Genomic DNA, 21,848 nt, shown 5'->3' with positions numbered 1-21,848 from the left:
TGTGTCAGTTTTAACTCCAATTAATTGTCAACTGTCTTAATCAATATACATTCTCAGCACGATCTTTTAATTATATTTCTTGTAATCGTAAACTGTTTGCTATTATGGCATTTTTTGTGAGAATATGAAATGCTGATATCAAAATATTTTAGATAAAGTATTTCTAATTGAAAATATTATTTTATCTTCTCTTATTGTTTAATATTACTAACCAGATTTATGACCATGAACTCTAAAATAGATCTGTTCTGAGTAAACTATGAACTGGAGTAGGTTTTTGTCATAAAACATGAACAATGGTACAACAACACAATTCCTATTAACGACATACTGATTGATATTACTAGTGAATTGTATATATAAAGTCATTCTGTCAAATTATACTATTCCAAAAACGTAAATTTTCCAACAAACGACGATCAACTCGGGTTTCAATATATCTAGATGATAGAGCATGGGCAACCCATTGCGTAGCTTTATGCTTAATATTAACAAAATCAATACCAAAACCATCTTTTGGCTGTAAAAAAGGGGACGGCCAAGAAAAAATCCAAAAAATGAATAACATCCTATCAGACACGAACAAATTTAAACCAATACACACAAATCCAACAAAGACACACGAGACGCATCTGAACAAATTACTACTACAAATGAAAAAAGCCAACACAATTTCACAAACACTTTATTCCTACCTACGTAAAACCGACTCACGCACACCACAAATATACGGCATCCCCAAACCTCATAAACCAGATTGTCAATTACGACCAATAATGTCCACATATGAATCGTTTAATTACAATCTTGGTAAATACATAGCATGGGCATTCTCCAAGTATGCAACATCAGCCAGCTCATTCATCAAAGACTCTTTTAATTTCAAGTCTAATCTAAATCAACTTAATCATAAAGCCTTAATGGCCAGATTCGATGTTATATCCCTCTTTACAGAAGTTCCAACCATTGAAGCCTGCAAGATAGCCTTAGAACTCTATATCCAAGACCCTAACCCAACCATAGAAATTCCCAGTAACCAGTTAGCAACCCTAATAGAATTCACTACGATAAAGACAAACTTCATGTTCAACAACCAAAACTATATACAAACAAATGGCCTAAGCATGGGCAACCCAGTATCACCAGTTCTAGCCAATATTTTTATGACACAAGTTGAAAACACAAGCAATTAACACAGCATTACATCCACCACTATACTGGTACAGATATGTAGATGACACGGTTGCGGGATTCAAATCTACAGAACACATACTTAATTTTTTCAATCACATTAACTCTATACATCCCAACATTAACTTCACATGTGAACAGGAAAAAGCAATCAAATATCATTTCTTAACCTCAAAATTACAAGAACCGACACACAATTCAAAACAGAAATCCACCGAAAAATCACCCATACTGGACTATACATTCCTTGGGACTCAGCACATGAAACAAAACAAAAACTCAACATACTAAGAAACCAAATAAACACAGCCATAAAACTATGCTCACCAGATAAAATTAACGATGAATTAGACAAAATAAAACAATACTTCATCAACATCAATAAGTTTCCCCCACAAACCGTAGAAAACATTATACGCACACACCTAGACAGAAAGCAAAATCAACCAACTAAAGTAAATATATCTCACGAATCAAAAAATCACGAAACCATATACTGCTGTATACCATATATTCCTAACATGAGCAAACAAATAACCAACATTTGGCAAAATTAGTAACAAAATATGACATTCCAGTTAATACCAAATTTATTCAAAAACCAGGCACAAAACTGAGGTCTATACTATGTAAAACTACACTGACAAACACCACACCAACATTATTTACAAAATACAATGTGATAACTGCCACGACTTCTATATTGGAGAAACAAGTAGAAAAATGGAAACCAGATTCAAAGAACATAAAAAGTCACCTTCACACGTTTTCGAACACTGCAAGTCAAATAAACACAACATAACCATAGAAAACACTCAAATACTAAATAAAGAAACAAACATAAACAAACGCAAAATTAAAGAAGCCTTACTTATACAACAACTTAAACCCAAAATAAACCAATATAAAGGAACGCCTTTATACCTATATTAATATAATAAAATAAATAAAATTATATATTCAAACATCTAACACAGCCCTCTACATTCCGACACTCAGTTACACAACCCCTTTCAAACATGTGGTCAGCTTCCGGTCAGTTACCTCTTTCTTCGTGAACCTGACGATGACCGAAGAAGGTCGAAACGTTGTTCGCTCTTCTATGTAAAATATTTTCTCAACCCAAACGAGCCGTTTTTGCATATATATTGTATTATGTTGTCATTTGGTCACTTTTTGGTTCGAGCCAACATAAACATAATCATATCGTAATGCTCTTTCGTGCAGTACTGGGCAAAAGCTTTTTGTCTGGAATATGGTAAGTAATATATTTCAAAAGAAATACGACAATTTCTACATCTGTATTTTCTACACTCATAGGAGCACTACCTATCCAAAGCTGCAGTTGTAAAAGTTGTAATTTATATCCTAGATATTCTCATTTTCAAAAGTAGTGGGTGGTTGTGACAATAGGAGCGTAATTTGATATAAAGAATTCTAAGATCTCTTTAAACTTGCTATCAATAATACCAGAAACTGAATTGAATATCAAACAATGAATAGATGATCCGTTTCAAAAGGAGTAAATTTGCATGGACATACACCCAGTTTACCCCACATTCATCAGGATTCAAAGTAAAAAATAAAAAGCAGGTAGCTGGATCATAATGCAGAAACGTTGGATTCGCGTTATTTGGTGGTCGTGCTCACTACTGCTGACTGTTTCGTAAGTAAGAAAATACACTGGTAAAATCCCTTTCAAGCTTTTCATTTTCTAACATTTCTAAATACCATCCATCCACCAACATGTCATACAAAGAATAAATATTAATTTGTGAAATATCCAACTATTTACCTGACACATGGTGGCATGATGAAGATAATAGAACAGAAATTGCATATTTAATTTATAGTTAGTAATGTCTAACTGCAGCATAGTTTCATCATAGTCTGAATTGCCTAGGTGCACTTCCTTGATTGATGATATCCACTGTTACAATATGGGGAAAGGTCTGGGAAACACAATATACTTAAATACCTGTAGCGTAATCCTAGGGTAGTTTCTGTATAGTATAGTTATGATGCACCTTTACTTCCTCTTCTTTTGCATTTCTTTTGACCATGAATTTTCTGTTAGAAAGTTTCTCCTAATGTTCTAGAGCACCATTCTCCTAGTCTACAGCAGTTTTTGCTTCACTAGTATCAATGTTGGATGCTATGATGACAAAGTCAGATATTCTTCGGTTTAATCTTAACCTTGATGCTGATGTCGGTACACTAATGCTGTGATACCATTGATTGGTTTCTTTCAAATTGCACTGAGCCTAATACACCTTATGCATATCAACTATATCTTGCTAACTACCTCTTTATAACTATGTATGCTGTACAAAAGTACAAATAGCCCTCTCTGGAATAGATGTTTCACGCTTAGATAGTATGAAGAACCTATTCCAGAGGTCTGTTACAAGAGCAAAGAGAGATGAAAAGTTGAACACTCACCTTGCTGATCATGTGATTGGGAAGTAATATTTTTACTGCAACCATCCTCATTCTAGTTACAACCTAGAATGCTTTTGTTAATGCTTAATACTTTTTCGAACAACTTTTCCACATGAGTATACCGACTTTTTAACACGCGTATTATTTTCGCAATTATGACAAACTGTAAAAGTACCTGGGCCAGGGTACTCCCTATGTTGCCACAGCAGGGGAGAAACAATAAAAAATAACATCTTCAAAAAAGTACTCACTGCTATAATATTCCAAGTACTTCAGCATATGAATGATATACAATAATAATTAGCAGTCATATCATCGTACTCGCAAGTACCAGAGTTTAAGAAAATTCTAAAGCTTCAAATAGTAACCCACCATTGTTCAACAAAAATCATCCGCCCATTATAGACAGCTGCAAATACATATTTTAATACATATATCGCTAACTATGTATGCTGTACATATATACCTTTGTTACACCTGTTTTTAACAACAAACAATCTTCGATAATATTAGCACTAGGCACACACAAGTAAATACTTCACCTCGATACAGAGTAACAGTCAAAATTTGAACAATTCTGGCTACAGTACGTACGAGTATATAGGCTTATGTGTATGGAAAATAAACTTGTGAATTAAACTTATAATCAAATCTTTTAGCATATACAAAAAGTACGAGTGTCAACAAACAATTAAAACTCGCAAGCCACGTGTTTTCTCCGAAAGCCAATCTAAATTCCACCCATTAGAGTGAACGGTTTAAAATTTTTACAAAGGGGCGTGGTATTGTTAAATAAACACGACAATTCACGTTTAATGCAAGTATTATTATTTAGATAGTCTTAGTATCGCATGCGAGTTAGATTTAAATATTCTTAGAAGCAGTTTATCGCGAGTTTGTTTACCTAATTGCATAGAATCATACATTGTGTAGATCAATTATTACGAATTAGCGCTTATTTTGTTACTGCATTATGTTGATAGAGCCTTTTACGTATTCTCGTATTGATCAAGTATTATTACATCAATTACAATGTGTATAGAAAGTTCTAGGCCTCAGTCAGGCTATAAATTCGCGTAAAATATGTGTGATTGTTAGTTCAGTCATAAAGAAAGTACAGTGGTACTTTTTTTTATTCATCTCATATTATATTGTAACAACAGAGCAGAGCAGAATAATTCATGTTTTCAGTTGTGTTCTAAAATAAATAAACCAGTCTTCATGAACTTTGACTATGGCTTGCTGGCCTACAGTCTCAACTATACAACGTGTAGCTATTACTATAGATAATTTTCAGAGAGGCCAGTTTTGTGCATCATCACGTCGTGTTGAAAAGATCCTCAGTAGTGACAGCATTTTAGGCAAAGGGTGCTTATTTTTTTACTTGGCCGTTCGATTCACTGCCGCGAGTCTTCATTTTTTACAACTCTCACGTGAATACTTCACAACTAAGAGTAAATGTAGACATTTTTTGTTTCAGCTACAAGGGAACTCTTTGCATCAAAACTATTAAGAATTGTAACTTTGTAACTGTAACTCTGCACCACGTTCTTTGGTTTTCTCAAATGTGATTAAATTTATTCATTTCTCTTGTGTATAAGATTACTCAAAATCTGAAAAAACAATTAGCAAACCATCTTTGCTGACAATCGAAAATCTGCCATATGAAACATGACAACTTATTATTGTCAAAAAAGTTTAGTTTATCGCCTTAAATTAGAGCCTATGGTAGTATTTTTCACTTTAATAAGAAATTGTTGTCTTGCCTTTATTTTTAATCTGTGAGAATTAATAAAGATCTATTTCTCAGTTTATCTCAAGTTGTTCATTTACTTGATTAAATTTATTCATTTCTCTTGTGTATAAGATTACTCAAAATCTGAAAAAACAATTAGCAAACCATCTTTGCTGACAATCGAAAATCTGCCATATGAAACATGACAACTTATTATTGTCAAAAAAGTTTAGTTTATCGCCTAAAGAAGTAAATTAGAGCCTATGGTAGTATTTTTCATTTTAATAAGAAATTGTTGTCTTGCCTTTATTTTTAATCTGTGATAATTAATAAAGATCTATTTCTCAGTTTATCTCAAGTTGTTCATTTACGTTTTGATTACATTTTAATGGCATTTCTTGCAATAAAATGTTAAATATTTAATAGATTATATTGTGTTATATTTTAAAATTGATATCCTATTGTAATAAGGTGTTTTAAAATTACGTAACTAAACAGTTCCGAGTGGTCCACCACAAGACGTCAGAGCACAAGCAACTGGGCCTAACTCAATTAAAGTAGTATGGAAGGTAAGGCTATACGTTCTTGGCTACAAACTAAATATGCTTTAAAAAGTTAAGTAATTGATTTAAACAATTACATTTAAGTAACTTGTTCACATATTATTTATTTTTACTTGTTCTTTGTAATTGTGCTTTCCGAAAGTTCTATAATAACATAATAATATATTTTAAGGTCAGTAAAAACAATAAAGGGAGTTAAAATATAACATAAATAGTGCTTAAAGAAAATGGTATAAAGAAAACGAAAAGGTAGTATTGTTAGCCTCGAATGTGTACTGTTACCGAATATTTGCGTTTCTTTTTAAGAACAATGCATTTAAATTGTTTTGTATGTATTTCCAATATTCGTGCACTATGTAATAACTCAGGTTGATTTTTAATAAAATAGCTATTATCGTTGTATACAAAATGAGATAATACTATTTTAGTATATGCATGGAGGTGACACAGCTGATACCACAAGAACACGCTTTCAACTGTTGATTTAAGTTACTATTAAGGACTACAAGCTTCAGAAACATTTAGTTTTAAGCAAATCATTTTATTTTACATTTGAATACCCTTAATTGTTTGTTTTTGAATTTCGCACAAAGCTACACGAGAGCTATCCGCGCTAACCGTCGTAATTTAGTAGTATAAGACTAGAGGTAAGGCAACTAGTCATCATCACCCACCGCCAACTCTTGGTCTGCTCTTTTCCCAACAAATAGTGGGATTGACCGTAACATTATAACGCCCCATGGCTGAAATGGCGAGCATATTTGGTGTGACGGAGAATCGAGCCCACGACCCTCAGATTACGAGTCGAACGCCTTAACCATCCGGCCATGCCGGGGCGATTCCTTTAATATCTGCAATATTAGTGAAACTCATCTAAAAAGTGGCATTAATTATTGATAGAACTAAACTCTCTACTATTTTATTAAGGACAAGAAAAATTGTAGGTATGTCTGTGTGCATGTGTATTGACGAAAAAATGTTCAAAATAACTTGAACAGGCCATAATAACAATACGTTCGTGTTTGTCAAATCATACGCTACCTTCACTGTTATTACTCGGGCATTTACTCAATAACTACGCTATACATGTAGGCACAACAACATAATGACAGAACAGTACTCGAACATTTTGGCCAAGTTTGTAGTTAAATGCTGTTATATTATATTTCAGTGTGGAATAGAATATAGTATATCTTATATATTATTTCTCTTCTGCTAAAGTTGACACCATATACTCAACAAAACTGATAAATTAATGATTGATAATTATATGTATTGAATATCCGAATACTAGTTGACTCTTTACACTTTAAAGAAGTGGAACTGTGTCTCAAACTAGCCTATCGTACTTGCCTATCTGATCTCGCAAACAGGCTTTGATGCATTCAGTAACCAGGTCTGATGCTGAATTTTCTCACTTATCAGCTTTTTATTATTATTAACTCTCATCTATTTTTATATTAGCTCATCCTAAATTATTTATTCAGCTTACTATACAGATATTCATATCAATAAGAGGGATAATACTGGTATTAGGCACAATTAATGCCTGAACAAGCAGTATGAATTTTCTACTGTGTCAAGTATCCATTTCTATAATATCACATATTCTCTAATACTGGTATTAGGCACAATGCCTGAACAAGCAGTATTTTGTATTTTCTATAATATCACATGACTCTCGCAACAATCGAGATGTTTTACTCTAGATGTAATTTTACTTTTTTTTCCATTTAAGCATCTGAGTCATTAGCAGGCAAACAGTAATTGAAACGAAAACTAAGGAATTAATATCATGATTCATTTATCAAAATAAACTATTATTTGTAATGAGAACGAAACGTGTAAAAGCAAAGTTACTGTCTAATTGGTCTTTAGAAACTTACAAAAAGTACATTTTGTTTTTGATAAGTTTCATACAAACTACACGAGGGTTACCTGCGACAGATGCCCCCAATTTAGCAATGATAGACTAGAGTGGATGCCGCTAATCGACACCACTCGTCACAACTCTTGGAGTGCTTTTTGTCAGCAAATAGTTGGAGTGATCATCACGCATTAACGTCCCTACGACTGAAAGAACGAAATGTTCGTAAACGGAATTCGAAATTGCGACCCTCGATTTTACGCTTAGTAGATTTTTTGTTTCTTTTAAATATTTTTTGTAAAGCCACAAAAAAAAAGTTGTTTTGCGTTAGCTGTCCCTAATTTTAAATTGGTATACTAGAAAAAAGCCAAGTAGCCCACAGCACCTATTACACCATGTAACAAAATTTTTACTTTTTCTTGTTCCTGGGCAGAAAGTGTTGTTTTCCAATTGCTTATGCCTAAAGTAAATGGAAAAGACCTATATTTCTCTTCAAACTTTGCTTTTGTGACCTGGGAGCGTATAACGAAAACATGATGGGATACTACATTTGGGGGCTGATACGTGAAAGTGATTACATTACAGTCGCAAATCTCGAAAAACTATTCTAAATATTTTTGTATAACTTTAGTATAAATACATGTAAATCTTGATTCATATGTTATTTTATTCAGACTTTATGTAAATGAAAAATATGCATATTTGCCCGTTTTTACATAGAAAATGGGTTAATTTCTAAATTTCATTATCCAGGTCACAAAAGCAAAGTTTGAAGGGAATAATGGCCATTTTCTGTACTTTTACAACATAAGCAATTAAGAAATAACACATACTATCCAGGAAAAAAATTGTGTTACATAGTGTTATCAATTTGTGAGCTATTATAATTGAATAACAGGATTTTCTCATCACTTATAAAGCATACACAACTTCAAAGTACATAGTAGGATTCTAAACGGTAAGCGACCCATAAACTCTCAGATTCACAGTACAATATATTAGGCACCAGGTCACAGCTGTCTCCATTTACTAGCATTGTAAAATTGAAAAAAAAATTGACCCCATAATATTTCAAACAATAAATGAAAATCTAACAACAGAATATTACATTTTGAAAATAAAAATGTGTAAAAAAAAAAAAAATATATAAAAGTGTTTATGGCATAAAATGAATTTTTCTAAAAGTTTGTTCATGATTTAATCGGTCTGAATGCTCCTGTGCTTCCATTTGCTTCCAGTGTTCTGTATTGGCAAAAACAAGTATTTAAATACATAACAGAAACTATTCATAAACACAAATCTATACAGCAACTAATATTACAGTATTTGTCACGGGTTAACATTTGCTTCCAACGATTTACAGAATCCTGTTAATAAATATATTCTGTGAAAAGTCGTCGATCTATAAACCCTTCCTGGACTTCGAGACTACTTAGATATTAAATAGTAAAAATTACATTGTTATACGCAAATGTTAATAATGAAAAATTACCATAGAATGAAGGAAAGAGTAAAACTTCATTGACATGGGCCATGTAAGCATGAATTTTATTTTGTTTAAGTAATCCCTTTTATATCACATATTTAGTTTAGAGGGTCTGGTACTAAATGTCATAGAATACCTGGAATTAAATTATCTCTGTATCTTGGGCCCACTGTACAGATTTGGGTCATTAATTCGACACAGAAAATATAGATTCATCTATAGGACAGAATTTAGTTTTTAGCTCCAAGGAAACCTACCTGTACACACCAATAAGCCGCAACCCTTACATTGTAAATAGTACCCTTGAGGAAGGTGAGGATATTCTGGTTGATAAATTTGTGGAGGGACTCCCTGGTAATTCCTTGCACCATCACGAAGGTGTTAGCGATATTACATCTCTGAGTAAAGCTGCTTTCAGTACAGTATGAAATCGTAACTTCAACCAAATTACTTAATCGAAAGAAACCGATGTTGGAAACAGCACCGAGTATTGTAACTCCACATTATGGAAAGCTGCAACAGATAATACCACATCAGCATGTTTAGTATGGCAATTACATTCAGCATAAGCAGCTACAAGCTGAAAGACGAAGGTATCGTGAACCTTGTCATGCTAACTTAAGATATATATGGAGAAGTACCAATTCGGTTATTTTTAGGGTGTGTCTTTTCTTTCACTGAGTACAGGCCAAATAATTAACAAGAGTATAGAGATGGAAACCAGGCAGCAAACACTGTTGTATCTATTAATTTAAACTAGAAAGTCCTGGATTATGTCTGCAAATTGAGCTTGGTAAAATATCTATCTTTCTGTTTCTTCGGGTGTTTTGAATAGGTGTGGCATATATTGGAATAAGTTTGGTGAAACAACACAAACACGAGAGAAGTTACAGTTAATACTGGATTAGCTAAAACGTTACTTACTTCATCCCACATTTGTATCAGTCATCATGATGTAAACCATTTCTCCACAAATTATTTAAAATGGTAATCGATTTATAATGAATAGGGAGATTTGACTATGCACTAAACATGCGAGAGTTCTAATGGCAGATGTAAGTTCGAATAACAACATTTAATTTTAGATTTCCTTCGGATATTATCTGGTAACATCGCCTTCACAACAAATGAACTGCATCTTCTGTGGTGAAACCATTGAATGTTAGCAAAAAATGCACATAAAAGCCATGGATTACACGATTGTATGTATATAATATTGTTACAATTGCATCTAATACACAGGTAGAATTTTCTGGTAAATTGCAAATAGTCTCAGGTAACATCACCATCTGCAGCTGTGGTTCAAGTAATAATTGTCATTCCTCTCTGCAAAACACCAAGCCGTACTTGCTTAAACAGCTGTATCTCCAAGGGAAAGATACATTTCAATTAAAATTTATTACAAAAGGAAAACCGTGAAGATAATAACTTAGATGATAGTAAGGTGCAAATACTTTTTTCTTTCAGATACCTGGAGACTCGTGTCTGGCGAACCCCATAGTGGATGTCAAAGCCGCGGAGCTTGGGCTGATGCGAGGTATAACCGTGTCTGGTTCTCTGCCCTGTGCGGGAAGGAAACGATAGGGTCGCGTGAGCACACAGACTTTGTTTCCTCACGGGGACTGATTTGGCTGTTAGGTTTAATGACGCCTTAGTCCTTAAGGGATTCCACCTGCTTTTTGTAATGTCTCGTAACTGAAAAATCCACCCTCGGCGAGCACCGATGGGTGGTGAGGAAATAACAATGAATGTGACATAAAACAAATTCACAATTTTCCAGTATATCTGAGTCTGCTGAATCTAAAATGTGCGGATAAAGAACATTTCGAGGTTACTGACGGATTTTATTAAAATATTTGTCAGAACAAGTAGTTGCCAAGGAAGAATGAACCTTATCCAGAATCATATAAATACAGGTGATACATAACTTATGAAGCAACTGCAGTATTCCATGGAACATCGAGGATAATAGCTAATACTGAGATACAGTTATGTGAAAAAGTTAGGACACCCTATGAAAGCCTGTGTATTTTTGTAACATTTTTGGATATATAGATATTTAATCTCAATTTTAACAATATTGAGAGATTATAGAAATATAACTAAACAATTAAAACTGAAGAAAAGACTTTTCAAGATCTTCTGTGAATGTAGTTCTACAAAAATGCATATTCTAACTGAGAAAAAAGTTAGGACACCCCCACATTTATTCCCACTTAAAATGGCTCAACTTACACACAGGTGTATCACACCAGGTGCACATGATTAGAAGATCGTTACTTAGCATTTGGAATGAGGCTTGCTCTATTTGAACCTCAGACATTTAGTTTGGTGTGCTCCTGACTGTTGAAGTGAGAGTGAGCACCATGGTGAGAGCAACAGAGCTGTCTGAGGCTTTCAGAAAGAAAATTGTAGCAGCTTATGAGTCTGGCAAGGGATTTAAAATGATCCCAAAGTATATTGAAATCAGCCATTCCACTGTCCGGAAAATAGTCAACAGGTGAAGGGCTTTCAAAACAACTGCCAACGTGCCCAGGTCTGGTCGTCCAAGCAAGTTCACCCCGTGAACAGACTGTAAGATGCTAAAAGAGGTCTACAAACACCCTTACATGTCATCACAGGACCTACAGCAGGCTCTGGCTACTGTTGATGTGAAAGTGCATGCCTCTACAATCAGAAAAAACTGCATAAGTTTAACTTGCATGGGAGGTGTGCAAGGAGGAAACCTTTGCTCTCTAGGAGAAATATCAAGGCCAGACTGAAGTTTGCCAGAGAGAATGTAGACAAAGACCAGGACTTCTCAATTAATTTTCTTTGGACAGATGAGTCCAAAATTGAATTATTTGGACACTAGAACAGAGGACATGTTTGGCGTAAACCAAATACAGCATTCCAGGAAAATAACCTCATACCAACTGTGAAGCATGGAGGTGGAAGTGTCATGGTTTGAGGCAGCTTTGCTGCAGCAGGACCTGGACAGCTCACAATCATAGAATCCACCATGAATTCTACTGTGTATCAGAGGGTGCTTGAGGATCATGTGAGACCATCTGTAAGAAAATTAAAGCTGAAGCGAAAGTAGACCCTGCAACACGACAATGACCCAAAACATACCAGTAAATCCACCAAAGACTGACTGAAAACTAAGAAATGGAGAGTCCTGGAATGACCGAGTCAAAGCCCAGATCTTAATCCTACTGAGATGCTGTGGAGTGACTTGAAACGGGCTGTACATGCAAGAAACCCCTCAAACATCTCACAGCTGAAAGAATTCTGCATTGAGGAGTGGGGCAAACTTTCTTCAGACCGATGTCAGAGACTGGTAGATGGCTACAAGAAGCATCTCACTGCAGTTATTTCAGCCAAAGGGGGTAAAATTAGCTATTAGGAGGTAGAGTGTCCTAACTTTCCTCAGTTACAATATGCATTTTTTGTAGAATTACATTTTCAGAAGATCTTGAAAAGTCTTTTCTTCAGTTTTAATTGTTTAGTTATATTTCTATAATCTCTCAGTATTGTTGAAATTGAGATTAAATATCTATATATCCAAAAATGTTACAAAAATACACAGGCTTTCATATGGTGTCCTAACTTTTTCACATGACTGTGGAGTGGATTCTGAGTTCTTGTTCATCACCAGTTTCTGTAGTAAGAGGAATGGTGCTCTGAGGATCTGTAAATGTTCTAAGGCATGTTGACACAGTACCTTCGATGGAAGCGCTTCCATTACCTCTCATAAATGAATGTATTGATGCATTGAATGGATTCTGCTGGATTAGTTCTGTATATTTTGCCTGTGGCTACTAGCAGGTCGAACTAGACAAAGTAGGTAGAACTAAAACTGCTCTCTCTACTTGTAAAACAAAAAAAAACTGTATGTATTTTATGTAACGTCATTTGGCCCCTTTAATGCACCAGCTACTTTTAAGCAGCTAATGAAATTCACATTACGTATTTTGCGGAAGATATAGTGTTTAATATATGCCAGTGATATCTAGTATTCTTTCTTACGTTCTTGGCCACAGTAGAAAAGACGCTAGTTTAATATTTGTGACAAGCAGGTTCGAAACGAAGGCTATGGAAATGTTTGTTGTTACAGATACACGCACAGTTTCTTGAATATATTGCAAGTAGCATCAAAATGCCTTCTAATCTTAAAAAAAAAACTCAGGCAGTTTTAGACTGGTTTCAACTTACAAAATACAGACTTCCTCAATAGCAGATGAGAGTTTGTCCATTTGTAAAATGTCTGGCTTCTCAGCATATTGGTGACAAAAAGCCCTAAATCTAAACCATGACAACATAATATACAAATAGTGTAGATCCTGCTGCTGAAACACAGCATGTAACCACATGACGTTTTGTAAAGAAAGGAGTGATGTACGACCACCACAACATGTTTAAGCATAGTAGGCAAACTGTGGTACAACTAGTGCTTCTGTCAGATCTGAAAATAAAGTTTCTCTAAACAATGCACAATATATTTATAGGAAAAAAATAATAGAAAGTATCTTACATCACTGACAACTTGCCGACATGATTCTACTTGATAACTCCCCACAACCACAAGGGTATATGGCAATAGTGTAAAAATTGTGCTCTCTGTGTAGCTCAGAAAAATAATTAACCACAGTGAATAAACCTCCATCAGTAAGTTGTAAGTCCTTCATACCAGAAAACATTCCTGAATTTTCTAGACCATTCTCCTAAACCAACCATGGTAATTGGTAATTATTTTGGCAATAAATAGTTTTACAATATAAGTTCTAACATAATTGCTAGCTGATGTATTATTTGGTTCTCCTTTGCTATTTTGAAGTTACCTGTCCATTGCTTAGACAACAAGTTGCCAACGCGTTCGCTTTGCAGTGACTAACTAGTCTCATAGTAGCAAAAAGACCCATACTGATCATGGAACAAAATTTAACACTCTGTTGTTTGTTGAGTTCTATAATAAACTCAACTTGGTTAAAATCCATACCTCATCTTATCGTCCACCGACCAATGGTGTGGCTAAGCACCTTGCCCAAACTGTAATATGTATGTTTTCCAGCTTGTCGATTTAACTAGAATAGATAACTTGAATGTATAACTCTGTACACATTTGTTATGCGAAATGCTAAAGGACGCTTTTCCAATAACGATGAGTTTTGTCATACTGGAAAACATGTACTTAATTCATATCTAGCAGAAAAAAAAAAAAATCCTCATAATTAGGTATAAAACAATATGAGTAACTAATCAATGTTAATTTTCAATATTTCGTGCCAAGAAATTTAGGATGAAATGAATTTGCCATGTTATTATATTGCACACATACTTTAGATTTTTTAAGAAGATTTATGCAAGAAATGGGATTTCAATATATTTTTCTATTTAACCAAAAGCTTGTTCAGTTTAAAGTAATTTACCAGTAAATTTATCATCCTCTAATATAATTTACAGTACGCTTCTCTATCTTTTGTACGGAATATTTTCAGTCAGATAACAGTAACAGAAACTCAATACTTAATTATTCTTAAATTAGCCAATATCTCATTAATCTTGATTACCTATTCACCATACTGTAACATAAATTTGTTTTTAAACACAAAGATACACAGTGGTCTCTTTAACGTAAATGTATTTGCCTCGGTTTTATAGGTTCCTAAAATCTATGCCCCAGGTTCGATCCCCGAACCTCCACATTTATGTTTGTAATCCGAGGGTCACGTGTTCGAATCCCCGTCACATCAAACATGCTCGCCCTTTTAGCTGTGGAGGCTTTATATGTGACGGTCAATCCCACTATTTGTTGGTAAAAAAAGTGGTCCAAGAGTTCCTGGTGGGTGGTGATAACTAGCTGCTTTCCTTCTAGTCTTACACTGCTAAATTAGAGACGATTAGCGCAAATAGCCCTCATGTAGCTTTGCGCGAAATTCAAAACAATCCCAACCAAACCTAAAATCTGAATAAGACTATTTCTTCTTAGTATCGAAACGTAAAAAGCGCAAGGTTTCATTTTGCAAACAAAATAAGAAATAAAAGTAAATTAATTGTCACGTTGATCTTGAGTACTTATTGTTAATGATAAAAAGTTTTAGCTTTCTTTCATTGAGATTTTTTTCACTGTAATATTATATTTATGTTATTAAATAAAAAATGTGAAATTGCTTTGAGTATACTCGGAATTGTTAAAGAATACGTTTTTTCAAACTTACTAATTTTCACACTTTTTAAATGCTATGTAGCCGCCAAGGAAAGACTATTGGAACGGAAATATTATTGGCTATTACATCGGCTACAGACCCGCAGACGAAACAATGTACATGTATAAATCGTTGGATGTAAAAGATATGGCGAAGCGTAGCCAATTTCACCTGACAAACCTACGGAGGTCAACTATATATCATATAATTATCCACGCTTTCAACAACAAAGGTCTAGGTCCTCGATCTGATGAAACAGAAGTGAAAACACTTGATGATGGTATTTTATTCTTGTAATATTGTATATCACACATTATAGGGTCTGAGGTTGTTTTTTTTTTTATTGTTGCTTTATATATATACAAATTAAATCATTTGTTATTCTGTTTGAAAAGTGTTTGCTCAGTAACCTATTTAAAATGAAGTGACGTATTTCATGGTACTTTTCACTTAAGCAGCTGTTGCTTCAATTGAACTTTTAACCATTATTCAAACTTTCCAACAGCCTTTTAATTATATGGTTTAGAGATTTGTAATTATATCCCATTATAAGATTTAGCCAACTGTGTAAAGATTCTATTATTCTTTGTTTAATACTCTCTCTCTTTTGGATTTGCTTTTGTTTAAGATATTCGGGCAGAGTTATATACAGACTATCCGCACTACGCGTCCCTAATTGCTTATTACTAAACTGAAAGAAGGAAGCTAATCAACAAAGCCTTCCATCAACTCTGAAGCTACTCTTTTCTGACCAAACAGAAGAGTTTGAATGTCGCCTTTATAACGCGCCCGCGGTTTAAACTGCCTAACGCTAATTATGGACAGGCTTATCCATAGAACAGCACGTTAAGTGCTAAGCCATGCTCGGCCTTTTAGGTTGAAGATTCTTTCTTAAACTAATAAAATAATTTGTTGAATAGCAAGGAAAATTCATCAAAGGCTTCATCGCAAATAGGAAGCTTAAATATGTCAAGGTGATTAAGTACCATGTTTTAAATAAAAAACAAACAATTGTTTTGGAATTTCGCACAAAGCTACTCGAGGGCTATCTGTGTTAGCCGTCCCTAATTTAGCAGTGTAAGACTAGAGGGAAGGCAGCTAGTCATCACCACACACCGCCAACTCTTGGGCTACTCTTTTACCAACGAATAGTGGGATTGACCGTCACATTATAACGCCCCCACGGCTGAAAGGGCGAGCATGTTTGGCGCGACCCTCAGATTACGAGTCGCACGCCTTAACACGCTTGGCCATGCCGGGCCAAAACACACAAACATATTAAAATCTATGACCTGACGCATTAATTCTCAACTTCTTTAACAGAAGTAAAATACTTTGAAAAAATTTGCAAATACAATTCTCAAACAATAACTAGGTAATTTGTGTAACAAAATTATAGCTTTTCAACACGGGAATCCTCAAATCATCTGAGTGGTTTATATATATATATATATATCTCAGGACAGTTGGTATGAGTATCAACACTTTTACTATTGAAGCAGAAAACAACGTTTCGAAAAGGTCGAAACGTTGTTTTCTGCTTTATATGTAAAAGTATTAATAGCCATACCAACCGTCGTGAGATATATTTTTACTTCAAGTGTGTTTCTTGTGATCACGAATTAAGTGATTTATAAGTTAGTTAACTTAATATATCTCTTCTCTCATTGTTCCATATTAATTTATCTAAGAATTTGTATTCAACTATGAATTATTTTGTTAAATTATATAAATAAACAGCTCATAAATGATGTTAATAAAAATATCTTGCGTGTTATTATTTCGAAACTTTCTCTGCAAAGAAAGACGCATTAAACACATGGATTGTGTATTAATAGTAATGAGCAGTCAACTAGTTTCCACTTCAACAAAGCCATATATTTAAACATTTTATTCCTCAAGTTCATTGGTTATTATGGGCTTGGTAGAGTTTACACGTTAATAGAACATTAATATTATTGATGATGTTGTATTTTGTGAAGTAACTTATGAAAACTACCACCCTGAATTTTCGCAACGGAATAAATATAAATAAACTTTTATAAATCCTAAATTGTCTATTGTTTATATACGCTTACAAAATTCTAGATTTTGTTGTATCTGTCAAACAAACTGTCAGAACTAGAACAATGCATCATTGGTGTAGTAGCGCAGTTCCACAAGCTGAGAAATGATTAACAACGAACATAAATCGTACTGTTGATATGAACTACAGTGTTTCGTCATTTAGTTATTAATATGTATTTATATCTCTATTCTAGACTTTTTTTGCATAAAGGTTGGTTGGCATTATTGTTTGTCTTTTGTTGAGGTTATGGTGAGAATGGTTTTATTAGCCTTCTCTAATAATTGATGATACAAGTAAGAAATTCTCAGAACATGCCTTCTTGCAAGTATTGTTTTTAGGATATAATAAAAGTCTTATTGTTTAAATATAACATTTTGTGTTTTAGTTCCACCCAGCGCTCCTGATATGGAAATGTTATCTAAAACTTACTCATCGATAACTCTGAAGTGGTCTCAGCGAACAACGTTTGGTACAAGTAGGGTTGGTAAGTAAGATGTAACACTGATTGTTCTATAGATTACTCAATGTCTATTTTTTTTTTTTTATAAATAAGCAGTTGCATACTCAGAAGTGGATCATCAAGTTATTTTATTACTTTTTTAATTGGTATATTTTAATCAAAGAGTTAGAGATTCTTAATTTGCAGTTTTAACAAACTAGCTTGATTTGTGACGTATTATTTTACCTAATGTCGTACCTGAACCTAATAAAGGTTAGCTAAAACTCATCAAACGTGCTCGTTTTAAACAGTATTTGACAAATAGTTGGTTTTCGTTCAACTTCTTTTAATGAAATGAGACCATTTTCCAGACGACTTTTATATAAAACTTCATTTGTGTAACTGTTGTGTTCCTTTGATAAAATTTCGATTAAACATTATTAGTTAAGCCACTGACTATCGGATCTGCATTATCACATTATTCTGTATTAGCCGGTAAAGCAACCCACAAACATTCATAATAAGAAATAAATACATTTTTGTTGTTGATGACAAGCACAAAGCTGAGCAATGATAATCTGTCCTTTGCTCACCTCAGAATCGAACTCAAATATTTATCGTCAAACTCATGACTTTGTCACCGGAGGACAAAATTTTAATTCTTTTTAGTAGCCTAATAAGTACTTTCAAATTCATATTTGAATAAAATCTAAAATAAAATAGGTCTTTATTTGTGGAATATGGAGAAGTTTGTAAGCACTAGAAAACGTCATTCTAGACATCAACGGTCCGTATAAGTATATATATGTCATATACTGTAGTCTCCAAAAGAGATTTTTTGATATTATTGCTCGTGTAATTTCTGTTAAGAATTTTTGATCAACTGTGAAATAGCTATTTATATCATACCTAAAATCATTGCAAATAGCAGTTATTAATTAATCAAAACCATCTTGAATATAATACACCGAGTAGAAATACCTGTTTTCTTAAATCATTAAACAAAAAATTAATTTTTTCATCACGAGGAGTTATTGTTGAGAGGGATTTGAAGAATATCTGTGAGTCAGAGATTCACTCTGGTTTTTCCACTCAAGGAGTTTCTGCAGTGAGGTTATATTAATTGCAGTGTAGGGCCATACATTCCAAACCCTCTCCGATTTTTCCAGTGTCAGCGGTTTGGTCACTGGAAGACGTCATGTCGTGGTTCCTTGACGTGTGTTCGTTGCAGTGGCTAGGACGACCATAATGCCCATGAGTGTGAAACGGACCCTCATTGCGTCAAATGCATTGGCTTCCACACGTCCTACATTCGTTCTTGCCGTAATTGGTTGGAAGAGAAAGAGGTACAGCGTTTGAAAACGATTCATAACGTTATTTATCCTGAGGCTCGAAAGTTGCTGTCCACCACTTCATCTCGGATGTATGCTGCTGCCCTTCATTCCACTACTACAGTGGGAGTGCAGACAGATCTTTTTGTGCCTCCAAAAGAATCGTTCTCAAAACAAATGAAAAATCTTTTCACCTCCATGGTTAAAAAAGTTGATAAATCAACTTCAACACCCGTCTCTATCCCTTACATACATTCCAACAAATTTTAAGATATATTTCCTTCAGTTCCGGGTACAGGCATTTCAAACAGAAACGACCTACCCAATCGACCCTGGGCAAGATCCATGGAGGTCGGTAAACCTCCCTCGAATAAAGACAGTAAAGAAAAAAGACGTAGTCGTAAACAAGAGGGTTCTGCATCAAATTCGCCTACACATAAATAAAAATGGCCACCTTGATACAACGGAACAGTCGAGGTTTACGTTTTAATCTGGATGACATCAAAACACTTATTGCTTCTTGTGCCCCCCGCTAGTACAGCGGTATGTCTCCGGATTTACAATGCTAAAATCAGGGGTTCGATTCCCCTCGGTAGGCTCACCAGATAGCCTGATGTGGTTTTGCTCTAAGAAAACACACTTATTGCTTCCTATCATCCTGTATGTCTTTCCTTACAGGAAACATTTCTGAAACCTGCCGATACAGTCACCTCTCGGCGTTTTTCTTTGTACAGATATGACAGGCTGTGTGATGGACGAGTGCATGGAGGGGTGGCGCTGTTGGTTGATCAGCATGTGCCCACCCTCTCTTTGCCACTCGACACACACTTTGAGGCCGTAGCTATCCGTTGTTTTCTTGGGTTGTACCATCACTGTTTACTCTCTCAACCTGTCGCCTGAAGAGAGATATGATTAATCAGAACAGTTGTCATCTCCTTTTAAATCCTGGGGGACTTTAATGGACATCATCCCTTCTGCGGAAGTGTTGATATCGATAGGAGGCGTCGCTCTCTAGAGAGTATGCTCACTGATCACAACCTATCTCTTTTCAATACTGGTTCTTATACTTATTTTCAAGCACCTAGTCAGTCCTTTACTACTATTGATCTCTCAATTTTCTCCCCTTTACTATTCTCCCATTTTTCATGGAGGGTTGACAATAATTCACGAAGCAGTGATCATTTTCCTACAAATCTGGAAGAGACTGACTGTGGTCGATGCCACACGACTTGCGTACCCCGGTGGAAATTGGATCACGCAAAATGGCCTTCTTTTACCGCTCTAGCAGAACTTGATCCTGCCATCTTCGGTAAACCATCAACAGACGACTGTATGGCAGCAGTAGCTGACTGTATTATACAAGCAGCTGCTTAATGTATTTCTAAAATCTCAACACGTTTCCCACGTTGCTGGTTGTGAACCTAATCCAAGATTCCTTCTGGCTTTGACGTCTTAACCACTGAGCATGTGCGCAGGCCTGCTGAAAAGTGATGCAGTTTGAGAGTGTGTGATACTTACGAAAAATATTTCAGACCCGTTTTTGAGCCTCCGTGCCATGTGGCAGGCAGGATTCAACCATGAACGAGTCAATGGACAAGAACACTGAACATCCTTCGTGTCCTCTTTTCCACCACTTGGGGAGCAGATCAATGTTCTATGCTAAAGATATATCGTATATTCGATTGAAACTCGACTATGGATCACTGATCTATGGTTCTGCCAGAACCTCGGCCTTAAAAATGCTGGACCCCATTCATTATCAAGAATTTCGGCTCTGCACTGGAGTTGTGTTTTCCATCTTCGATGGGTCATATTTTTTTCAGAACACAGCATCTGCCATTACTCCTTTTGGCCTTCGAATCCAGGCGTTGTTGAATAAATTGGATAACATTGCTATATCCACTGGTCAAGTTCCCAGATGTGATCTTTCTTCAAGTCATCTGAGAAAAGCAGCACTCCTGATTGGAAATACTGTATGTTATTTGCTGGACATCTTTCGAACCATCCTTCCATTTCTATTTATACAGGTTATTCAAAATCAGGTGGCTCTGTGGGCTCTGTCATGATATGTTGTAGTTTGGTGGTTGCACACAGAATTCCCTCTGCAGCTTTTGTGTTTACTGCTGAACTGTACGTCATTTCTCTGGCCGTGGATCATATAGAAGCTGAGCAATACTCAAACTGCACTATTTATACTGACTCGCTTGGTTCTCTACTGGCCTTGAAATCGCTTCACGTTGGTTCACACCCTGTTCTTGCTGATATTCAAAACCAACTGGCCCATTTCTCTTTAACATCTACTTCTATCCAGTTTTTCTGAATACCGGGCCACGTTAGTATTCGCAGGAACGAGCTCGTACACACGGCAGCTAAATCTATCTACTCTGGCACTATCTCCTGTGCCTGTTCCATACGTGGGCTATGGTCCTGCATTTAAGGCTCGCCTCCGTGCCAGCTGGCAGTCAACTTGGAGTGAGCAATGTGAAAACAAGCTTTTCCAAATAAAACCCTATGTTGGACTTTGGCCATCTTACTTCC

General features: G+C 35.1%; 1 protein-coding gene across 4 annotated transcripts in view; it reads left to right on the top strand.

The window, feature by feature from the left end:
* LOC143252796 (cell adhesion molecule Dscam1-like) overlaps positions 1-21,848 on the top strand; it is a 114,879-nt gene that overhangs the window by 76,139 nt on the left and 16,892 nt on the right. For all 4 annotated transcript variants that reach the window (XM_076505511.1, XM_076505509.1, XM_076505510.1 and 1 more), the window contains exons 11-13: positions 5,867-5,937; positions 15,515-15,752; positions 17,926-18,024. In XM_076505511.1, the coding sequence (XP_076361626.1) occupies positions 5,867-5,937; positions 15,515-15,752; positions 17,926-18,024 (408 nt within the window). The remainder of the gene's footprint in view (positions 1-5,866; positions 5,938-15,514; positions 15,753-17,925; positions 18,025-21,848) is intronic.

Source organism: Tachypleus tridentatus, chromosome 6 (genome assembly GCF_004210375.1).
Source record: "Tachypleus tridentatus isolate NWPU-2018 chromosome 6, ASM421037v1, whole genome shotgun sequence".
In the NCBI taxonomy this organism is placed as follows: Eukaryota; Metazoa; Arthropoda; class Merostomata; order Xiphosura; family Limulidae; genus Tachypleus; species Tachypleus tridentatus.
Note: the sequence above shows the minus strand (reverse complement) of the source record. Positions and strands in the feature narration are given on the sequence as shown.